At 41.1% G+C, this 11,304-nt stretch overlaps 1 protein-coding gene across 2 annotated transcripts in view; it reads right to left on the bottom strand.

Moving 5' to 3' along the window:
- Nucleotides 1-2,442: 2,442 nt before the first annotated feature.
- Nucleotides 2,443-11,304, bottom strand: part of KATNAL1 (katanin catalytic subunit A1 like 1) — a 37,577-nt gene continuing 28,715 nt past the window's right edge. For both annotated transcript variants that reach the window (XM_041416106.1, XM_041416108.1), the window contains 5 exons: nucleotides 9,553-9,711; nucleotides 8,894-9,020; nucleotides 7,791-7,925; nucleotides 5,329-5,455; nucleotides 2,443-3,852 (listed from right to left, as the gene is read on the bottom strand). In XM_041416106.1, coding sequence (XP_041272040.1) covers nucleotides 3,654-3,852; nucleotides 5,329-5,455; nucleotides 7,791-7,925; nucleotides 8,894-9,020; nucleotides 9,553-9,711 — 747 coding nt within the window. In that variant the 3' untranslated portion in view covers nucleotides 2,443-3,653. The remainder of the gene's footprint in view (nucleotides 3,853-5,328; nucleotides 5,456-7,790; nucleotides 7,926-8,893; nucleotides 9,021-9,552; nucleotides 9,712-11,304) is intronic.

Genomic DNA, 11,304 nt, shown 5'->3' with positions numbered 1-11,304 from the left:
TCCCTTTTAAACTGGGGTGAGCTGAACTTTCTATGCAAAGATTTGACCTCTCCTGAAATCCCCTGATCAGCATTTCCCTTGCTCACTCTTTCATGTTTTAAGCATTATGAAACACTGGAAACTCCATTCTTTCATAAGAAAGTTAGTGAGAAAATTCAAATAATCAACTCAGTCCCAGGAGACATGGGGCTTCTTTCCAAGTTTGAAAGCTCCTTCCTAATAGAAGTTTTGCTCTTGAAAGTCTCCTGGTTAGCAGGCAGATGATGATACAGCTTCTTTGGAGCCTGATTATACTTCCAGCCCAGGGGCAAGTAATAAAAAAGGCTGCCTGGCTCTGTGAGGTCTGAATCAGGTGCTAACACTGAACATCTGCTGGGGCTTCTGCTCTCCCCTACCCTCCCTTCCATGTGCTGGGCATTGGAGTATTCTCCATTTTATAGCTTGTGGCAACAAAAGGCCAATTTAGAGAGAAAGCATTGCTGATAGCTTTATCCAAAATCCCCATATTTTAACTGCTATCCATCCAGGACTTTGGTGGAAGAGCACCATGACATACTGAAGAGATCCACACTGTATGGCAGCCTTTGGAAGCAGTTAGCAGCAAAGCACTCCCAGCCCCACTCGAGCGAGACGGACAGACTCTAGCGCACATTTATTACTTCATACAACCAGACCGCGTACTGTACAAAAATTAACAGTGCCACCCAAGAGGACCTTCACAGATGTTTAGAAAATACATAAACACAGCTCTAAGACATGTTTTTTTGTGTAATCTAGGTACAACTGCTGAAGCAGCACCTATTGTGTGTGCATACCCCCTGTGTGTGGATGATCTCCATACACAAACAGGCACAGACTGAACAGTGTCACAGCAGGCTGTGACATGCTGGACATTGCTCTCCAAGGAATCCAGTCTCCTTAACAAGGGTTTCCAGCACTGGGACGTGAACCGGTCTCACTTTGAGCCATAAGCCCATCCTTTGGGCCTTGAGCTGCTGCCACTGTTGGCTGGCCTTCCTTCCTGGGCTGCTCCTTGCTGCACCCACTGCTTGCTCCCCTGGAGTTAACAACCCAGTCTCCAAGCTCACCTAGGTGGGTGTGCCAGCATGACTCGATAAAGATGACAGGGTCAGCATGCAAGGATAGCTCCCTTTCCTGAAAGGTCTCAGCAGGGAAGGGAGGTCTCAGCCTTCTGGGGTGCCTGATCTAGCAGGGCCCAAGTCACGTCAGTAATTCTGGGGCACAACCATCAGAAACATCTACTGCCTGAAAACTCTCACTTTTCTGTTCTGCAGCTGTAAAGGATGAATGGACCCGTACAGTAAAAACATTTCTGGGGTAGAAACCATGACCTTTAGAGAAAAAGACTGCAGCACCTGAATAATTCCTACTAAAGGGAATGCCCAGTACAGTGAATTTTGCTTAACAGCCAAGAGGGAAGTTTAACGCCTTAAGGTAGAAGGTTCATCAAAGAGCCAAGGACTGACATTTTCACCAAGTGCTGTGCTTTCATCAGTAGGAAGGTCACTGCTGCTTGTAATGTGAAACTGAGCAAACTGGAACTTAGACCCTACTAAGCAGTAACTCCTGAATGCCAGCACTGCTCTTGGGCAGTTGAGCAGAGTTGTTAGTGGCATTCATGTCAACTCCCTTCTACATCTTGGCTGCGTAGATTAAGCTCCTTGGGCAGCAATGGCCTCTTTGTGAGAGACCCTGTAGTGCTACTCTGGTACTGGCCACAAAAGACTTGTGTAGCTTCACTAATGTCTACTGCAGTCAAACAAAGAAACAGACAAACAAAAAAAACCCAACAACTGTCCTACAGCTTCATAAGGAAAAAATGACAGTCCGTAGCAATATTTTCAGAGCTTTCTCTCTATAGTGGTCCAGTTATTCCCTGGGAGGAATTATAGAATCATTAAGGTTGGAAAAGATCTCTCAGATCATCAAATCTGACCATTAATCCAGCACTGACATGTCAATATGCTCACATGTCCCAGGTGCGACATCTACACATTTTTTAAACACTTCCAGGGATGTAATTTTACCACTTCCCTGAGCAAACTAAGTATGTGATTTCAGGTTTTTTGCCTTAGTGGTTAACATGTCATGGCCCAAGAGACCAGTGTGCTGAATTACTGACATTACTGGGAGCTTCTGAGGACTAACAAAAAGGAGCAAATAAGGATCTATTCCCATTCAATAACGGGTGCTGTGTGTTTCTTACTCCATCACATCTGTCTGTGCCACTAGGTGTCTTTGCAGGGAGCTGAAACATTGAATACCTACCAAGCTGCAGGGCAATTCACATCCACCAAACTACTTAAGGCCTAGCTCATAACATCACCAAAAACCTGAGATCTTGCATGTTTCTCTGTAAATCTGGTTGTTTGACGCTCCTTCACATTCCTATCACAGGAAGACTTCATCTGACAGACTCACAGCAGGCTGAGTCTGTGAAAAGCTCATACAGTCAGTGTGACAGGATTACTCTAGAGAAGATTTCTCATGTTAGACTTTAGAACCCTTCTCATCACTGCACTTGTATGAAGGAAGGGAAGAAACAGTTAAGAACATAAATGAGATCATACAGATAATTTTCTAAATATTACTAAACCAGTAATATTTATACATTTTTTAAGAAACCTTCACAAAAAAAATTAACTATGAACACTTCTACAACATAAAAAGGTAAAAGTCCCTAGTAATTGCCTAGTAATGCTAGGGAAAAGATCAAATCTAATCAGAAGTGGAAGTTCACAGCCATTTGTTCTAAAGACAGCATTGTGTTTTAAATACAGCCTTGAAATTAGTGTCTTTATTAAACTCTTAGTACTAAAATAATAATAATAATAGTAATAACAATTACATTTAGATAGCACAGACAAAGCACAAGATGATACATAAGCATAAAAGTGCAAGTTATAACCTAAGTCAAAGTGCCTACTGGTCAAACAGGTCCAAACGAAGTTCAGAGAACAAGCATAAACCAGACTAAGAACAATCCATGCCTTTTTCTTTCCTTCTCATTCCCATCAGAAGTCATTGCAGGTAACACTGATAACAGTCTGAAGTGACATCAGTTCCAAATGGGAGTACATGAGAGGAGAGTCAGGCCCATGTCTTGATGGAAAACTGATCCTCATTTCCTCTGTGTAATGCCAATTAATCCACAGGCTTTGCTCTGAATATCCGAGCACAGATAGAAAGAATAATAACTTGGATGCCACATTCAAGGGAGGCAGAAGCAGCACTTAAGAGCAGAGGGGGTACAGCAAGCCCTTGTCTGTTCCTCTGGAGTCACATCCCCCAGCTGATTTATTGACTCCAGCCATAAAAAATGACTAGGAGGAAGTTAAGTAACACTGCTCTTCATTTGAAAAATAAAAAGACTACCCTCAGAAGTATGATTTTTCCCTTCCTGTTTGTCTTATTTTTCTACTTCAGAGGTAAAATATCGTTTACAATATCAGCTCATTATTGTGTTCATTCCCTTTAAAGGCAAACAGCTTAAAAGATCCTGTCACCAGAAAGGGGTGGGATGAGGGCAGAGGCAGACCTTTTATTAAACCTTTAAAAAGATTTCTAACTCATTTTGAAAGTGAGAACAACAAAAGCCATAAAACTCCAGCAAAGGAAAGCTGTCACTGAGATTAAGCAGATCCAAACTCTGCCATCCATTTTTCATACTTCTCCAGGTCTGCAGCAGAAACAGATTTGGAGATTTTCTTCAGAGCCAGCTCAAAGTCCCCCTTGGTAACCGGCATCTGAAGCTCTTCTTTAGAAAGTGCACGAATCTCTTCTGGAGTTAAGCCATTAATACGTCTTCTCATTGCCATTAGAGACGCATCCCTGGAAATACAGGACAATGCATGGGAGCTAATTGCTAGCAGGATGTGCTGCAAGCCTATGAATTTTGATTGTATGCTCTTGCTAGAAACCACTGGCAGGAACACTTAAGACAGCATTTATTTACCATAGAAGATGCAGTTCACATCTTTCATAGCTTCCATGTTCCCAGATCACTACATTAATTCAACGTAAAGAATGCATTGGCACCAAAACCCATTTAAGCATATGGTAAATGTGCAGAGATAATTAAAACTATAAAACTGAAAACCTTTTACAATGATTCATGGAAATGAAATTTTACAACTTTAGAGCAGAAAAGGGCAGGGTGGGAGACAAACTCAAATACTTTTTTTTTAAAGTAATCTGGATTTTTACACTGCATTCCTTTAGACTTCAACTTTCTCCCTGCAGTGTAGCCACAAAGGACAGTCAGCAAGGGTTAAGAGTGCAGCCCAGCTGGACTGCCTGCTTGTCCATAGCACCTGGATGTGTGAAGGGCAGAGCAGGAGCATCGGACACAGCATCACATGGCCCTGCAGTGCTGAGGCCATGGGTGCCTCATGCTCTGCCTGCTCTGTGACTCCTCCCCAGCTCAGATCCTGCCAGCCTGGCCCATCAGCTTGAAGAACACTGCTCATTTTCTCACACTGTTGCCCACAGGCAGTCTGAAATTACATTTTCTTTTTCCCCAGGTTTTTCCCAGCAAGGGATAACACAAGCCTTAGGGAGAAAGGTAATTTCACTACTACGTGACACACACCGAGTTTTCAAATCCATGGAGTGATTTCACATTTCCAGAAAGGCAGCAGGGGGAGAAGAAAAAAGATTCCCAAGCCATACTCTTACAGGATCAGGTTCTCTTGACAGGATTCTTAAGAGACATAGACTTCCTTCAGATAAGTTTCTTTAAATACCTATCCTTCACCAGGAAATACTGATTTGTCAAAAATGAAACAAATTGTGGGAACAGGACAGAAATAAATTAAATACTAATATTATAATCTATATCCCCCTTGCACCTAGAAGATTCAGGTAGACACCAAGACTCAGCTGCACTGGGGCTATCCAAACATGCAGCATATAGAAGTCCCAAAGAAGCATTCTGTGAAAGGAATTTTTTGGATTATGGAATTCTAGCTCTTAAACTAATGGGATTTTTTAAAAAGCCCCAACAATCTGCTTTGCACTACAGTAACAAATGCAGACAACTACAGTAAATGCAGCCAATTGTAACATGAGATTTGCTCAGATAATTTTTTTCACTTCAGATCCAAGAAAACCACATCTCACAGAAAGACTCCATGGTATTTGGACCACTCCACATGACAGTAATACATGAATACAGTAAATAGATTTGGGCCTCAAACACAGACACTGTGAGCATGCTTCAGCTGTAGTGAATATTGCCTTTTATCATATAATGCAAATGATGACTTCCCATGCAGTTCTATTTGCAAATTAAGGGCAATGAGATACCTGCAAACATTAGTGATGTCAGCACCAGAATAGCCTTCAATCTTCTCAGCAATTTCTTCAAGGCTGATATCAGGATCTAGTTCTACTTCCCGAAGATTAATCTTGAGTAGTTCTGCTCTGCCTTTTGCTAGAACATAAAAATATTTGTTTGAAGACAGGCAAGAGTTACATAAAAAAAAGATATAAACACAACTTAGATTTTCTGTGAAAAGTATGACCAAGAGAGTTCAATATAAGAAAAGAGACAGAACAAGTCACAGTGAAGTGTGCAATCAAATACAGTAAAGTATTTGGTTAAATGCAGTATATTAAAACAGCATGGTTGAGAGATATTTGTCAAAGTGATCTGTCACTGAAAATGTCTGTTATGTCTCAGGTGATAAAGCATTTGATCATAAAGATATTACCCAAGGGCACAAAAGCACAATCCTACAAATTTCTGTTTCTTCTCACATCCCTTTGGATCCACTCCCTATTCGAGGGTTTGACTGCATATTATTCATAGAGTTTCATTAGAAATACAATAAGGATTCTATTAAAAGAGCTTCAGACAGCACAAACCCCTTAACAACAGGCTGAACTTTAAGCATATGTTTGAGCAGTTTATTCAGTTGGGACCCAAGAAATCAGCTGAAGCCTGATAGGAAACAGACACAATAATACAACAAACCTATATTAATATATTTTCAATAGCAGTGTCCTGGTGTCCCACTTTCCTACCCAGACACAGTGTGCACACAGTGATAGCCAGCTGTGTAAATGAGCACTTATGCAGTCAATTAACAATTTCTCTTGCAGAGGGCACGTGCATATGTGCATTTGGGTACACACGTTAAGCAGCCTAAGCTTGTAAGAGGGAATTCACATTTGACAACTTAGGCCTCTGTGTTACTGTGCACAAGTGTGGGAAAGAAGAGGATGACTGGTTTCTTGGCTTTCACTGCACAGGAAAAATATGCCAGCTCAGCATCTTTATTCCCCAAGTGATCAATTTTTATGACCTATAAAGAAGGACAACCGCAACAGAAGAAGTAGCAGTAGGAAAGGCTAAAAGTCCTAAAGAAATGTCCAATAAAACACATTATGTTTTATTCATTGATGTCCCTAATTCTTATTTTTTTAACTTTTGGGGAAGGAGAAATGCAAAAGAAAATAGAAGGCTTCTCTAGAGCTGCTGGTTTTGTGTGCTTTGCAGAACTGTCAAGAGCACAGAGTTATCCATTACACTCAACTGGCACTAGCTATAAAATGGGGATTTATTATTTAGAGGGCACAATGTACACACAGCACACCTGCAGAGAGTATCCTGCATCAGAGAACATTCTTCTAATTGTTGCTGTGGGGCTAAGCAAGTCTGTGCAGCATTTTGAAAACTAAACACTACAGAATATATGCTTGCATCAAATTCCACAATATACAGGTTCATATATGCTACCATGCCACTTTTTCAGTTAAAATGCCTGACTACATCACATCACACAACACATTACAAATGCATCACTCAGACTTGCCCAGAGTAGCACAACATTCTTACTTGCAGATTAGATACAACAGAAACTAAGACTGGAAATAAAACCAGATCGCATCTCCTATGTTGTCCAGGGTGTAATACACTGTGTTAAAAAACAATCTGGTTTAATTAGAAACAAGAGGAAGAGCTGATAGCATTTTAAACTAATTGGTCATAAAGACAGGCATCCTGTTAGGGGCTGTTACTGCCTGTAAGCAGCAAAGACAAGCTGTAGAACTGTTAAGTGTCCTTAGACCTGCTGAACTCAATAACAACCACTGTCACCATGGACATGCATCTTGTTATCTTGAGTGCTCATGCAGGGAGATGTGGCATCCACTGTACCAAGAAGAAAGGGAGCTATGCAAACTTCAAGTGATAGGAATCTCAAAATTAATAGGACAGGTGAATGACAGCTAGGAAAGACAATACAAGCTGAGATGTCTTAGGGCAGGAAAGCAATCAGCCTGCTGCATTCTGAGTGACTGGAAGCACAGTAATAAAGGCAAGCAAGCAGTGATTTGCAATGAACTAAGCCTGTAAGTGAAAATTCATGGATCTGCTTCTTTCCATTTGTCTGCAAGGGCATGGAGTGCATTTGCAATATTTGTGAACATGTCCAAAGGCTGCCTTTGATGATCACTCAAGGGCTGACTGTTAAACATTTAAAATAATTCCACGCTCATTAAAACTAACTCTCTTTCAAAATATAAGAACCCATCAATGGCTTGCAATGAAATGCCACAGCTCTTTGTTTTCCAGCCCCCAAGCAAGCAGCATTTCTCTTTTTTCCACTCTCTTTAAAAATAAAGCGATCCAGACAAATGATTAACCCCTGAATTACACTGCTCATCACTAAACCATCAGGATTCCTTACAAGCACAACAGTCCTGCAGTTATCCTAAACTCATCTTGTAAAGAGAGGAAAGGAAAATGGCCTTATCAAACACACCTGTGGGCAATGGTATATAAATCCTCTTCTCCAGTCTCCGTCGGAGAGCTTCATCAATGTCCCAGGGAAAATTTGTAGCAGATAATACCATAACCATCTTGGAAGGGTCATCGTTTTCCAGAGCACCACCTACCCCTGCAAGCACAACAGTTCAGAGCAATTTTACCCCAGAGCTCTTATTGATGGAGATGCTTGCTGAGAAACACTGCACAGACAAACATAGCCTGGACAAAGCTAAGCAACAGCTCTCTATAGTCCTGTGTCCCTTTCCAAACTTCCCATAGCTAGGTGTCACAAGAACATCACTATCAAAGAGAGAGGGACAGCTCATTATTTTGCTGAATAAGGGGAGGGCTTTCTTGGAAAGTGCTAATAGCACAGCAATATGTGAGTGTAGCCCTACTAGTCCCACTGACTGTGCTATCTCTGTTGAGTCTGGTCATAGAAGAAACAGGAGTCACTCAGCTTACCAAGTGAGGACTGCAAAGAGACCAAAAGCTTTCCTATCCTGAGCTTACCACAATGAACCTGCAAATTTGAGAACATTTAAAATAGTAGTTTATATACAGTAATTTATACAGCAGTTTATGATAGCTGCAATAGAAAGGTGGCTGTCAAACCTCTACACCATACAGTACTCCTCAGATGGTCACGCTTGTTGTGTGCAGCTGCACAAAGCAGGTACTACATCTGACTTAAAAGGGTAATATTAGCTGCCATCACAGAATACAGCAAAAGCAGACCTCACAATGGGGTTCCACAGTTGGAGAGTCTAGCAAAGGGCAGAATTTTGTTTAAACTGAATACAAATTAAATACCTGCATTAAATTTCACAAATCTCCATTATCTGCTTCTCGTGGAGTCTGTGTCTCTTTAATAAAAGCTTTCAAGTCACCCTAAAAATAGCCATTTTAGAAAAAATAAAGCAGAACACCCTTTTCAGTTATCTGTTGTTGAAAACTCCAAAAATACACTCATCTCAAGTTGTGTCTCATTTTTCTCTTATGCATAAAGCCAGGTTTTCCAGATGGCTCGAGTCTTTACATTCCCACCTGTAAAGAAACAGCATCCCAGCCCCGAAGCCAGATCTAAGCCCTTGTTACCATCCATTTGCACAAGCAGCTCTGACTTGACTCTGCGACTGGCCTCGTGCTCGTCAGACGTGCCTCTGCGGCTGCAGATGGAATCTATCTCGTCAATGAAGATTGTTGTTGGCGCATAAAACCGTGCCTTTATTCAAATGAAAACATCACCATTAAGGCTGCTCAACAAACACAGGCCCTCACCAGACCACAACCCAACCCTGCTAGGCATCTTCCCTGACTGTCACAAGGGAGGAATTCAAGACCTTGATTTACAAACTATCACATGCTGAGGTTTATTCACTTTAAATTCTACTCCTTGGGTCAGTGTTGGTTGGCTTGCCCCAGCAAATGACATTGAAAAGGGGAAAAGAAACACTACCACAATAGGATAGTCTTCTTGACACAATACAGGCAGTTTTCATGTCCAGGTTTTGGGCTGGTAAGGGTTAGAATAAGGGTCAGAAGGGAGCTCAGCAATCTCAAGAGACTCAGGTTTTAGCTACAAATATTACAGAAGTGCAGTGAGGGTCCCAGAGGTTCAGCCTACATGGACATGTCCTTCACACACCCTCCATGATGGACTCCATGCTCCCAACATGCTACTGCAAAGGCAGGAAACCAAGGGTGCTGTCCTTTCTCACCTTAATGAGCCCCAGATCACATCATGGAGGACGTACCATTTCAAACAAGAGGCGGACCAGCTTCTCAGACTCGCCTCTGTATTTAGACGTCAGTGTAGATGAAGACACGTTGAAGAATGTTGTCCCACATTCTGTAGCAACAGCTTTTGCTAGCATTGTTTTGCCAGTGCCAGGAGGACCAACCATCAACACACCCTGAAAGGTGAGAACAAAGGTAGTGAACAACAAATTAAGAAAACTTTGTCCTTGGTACTTTACACAACATCTCAATATGAGCCAAGATCTGGATTTAAATTAATAACATAATCCTCATCAGTGGAAAGCAGAAGACAAGTATCCTGCTTTTGAGTATAATGTGGAAGTGTTCTGCCATTTCTTCTTACCACTCCAATGGAGTCAGAACCACAAAAGCTAGTACCTGTTGCTTGTACCTAACACCTAGGAAATGGACAAGAGATTTACAGCCTTGTTCAGAATCAAACAGTAAGTTGTGTTTCCTCAGTAGAGACATTTTCTACAGAAAAACTTTCCCAAAATATCCTGACAATATGTGAATCTGGTTGATGTTTACATTTGCACAAGGGCATTCACTGAATACATCAGTTTGTTTTTTGCTTAATCTCCTGATCTCAATGTTCCTATGACCACACTACTGTATCATAGCAATTCCTGGATGAAACACCATCCTCATCACGCTGGATGACTGGACTGTACTGCTATTCTTATGTTACAGATAAGCAACTGTGGCTCATGTTGACTACTGTTTAGTCCCACAAAAGCCTAATCTGAACTCCAGTGATTATTCAGAAAGTTTTAAACTAGAAACAATTCTTATATCCACATCATCAGAGTAGCTTTCCATCTGTGGTCTCTGAAAGAAAGAAGCACACACATCTGCAGCTCAGCACATTTACCCATCATTACACAAACAGTTTTTTGGCTTTACACACAGTGCTCTCAGAATCCATGTTAAGATTGTATCACTGAGATGGGTTAATCACTCTTGATAATACTACCAAATACTGCCATCTTTATGGGTAGTCTTCCCAATCCTTTCAGCAGCAGCACTGGAAAAGGACAAAACACTGTTCCATGCTCTGCACAGTGCTAGTATAGGGCCCTGTGATTTTAAGTAAATCAGGGAAAATGTAGTGTTCAAGTAGCTTGGGGTTTTTCTCCCCCTCCCAATTGCAAGATCTTATTACATGCTAACAAGAGTTTCCTAAAATTGTACTGTATTGCAAGGGTAATCAAATTAGCTAGTGTTAGAATTGCACATCATAATGTGCTTTGCAATTAATAACTTACATAAAATGCCACAGCAATAAAATATCTGTTAAATGCAAGCCATATAGCAAATTAGATTTCATCTGTTCCTCACAAAAATATACTTGAAAAAGCACAAAGAATGACATGGAAGAGATCTATAAAAACAAATCAACCGGGAATGCAATTATTCAAAAATGTCCCATTCAAAAGCAATAGCCTCTCTGTATTCCATTTTCCATTAACTCTTAATACCTTTATTGCCATTTAATACTTAGCTAATGCAAGCTCAACATACATTCATCGGTAAATTAAATCAGAAATGTTCACATGCCATCTCTACAGCTAACAGTCCAAAGTCACTCCTCAGGCTGCTCAAGGTTTCCTAAGCTCCAGAGCAGCAAGCATAAAAAGTAAATGGACTCTCTTTTCTCCCCGAGAACACTCAGACATTCTGATTTGAGATGCTGCACAGTTATACTGATATTACAACAATATTGCAAATACAGCCCTGGAGTGACT

The sequence above is a fragment of the Onychostruthus taczanowskii genome, unplaced genomic scaffold, assembly GCF_017590055.1.
Source record: "Onychostruthus taczanowskii isolate IOZ18803 unplaced genomic scaffold, ASM1759005v1 scaffold50, whole genome shotgun sequence".
Taxonomy (NCBI): Eukaryota; Metazoa; Chordata; class Aves; order Passeriformes; family Passeridae; genus Onychostruthus; species Onychostruthus taczanowskii.
The sequence above is the reverse complement of the archived record's forward strand: the minus strand, read 5'-3'. Positions and strand labels throughout refer to the sequence as shown.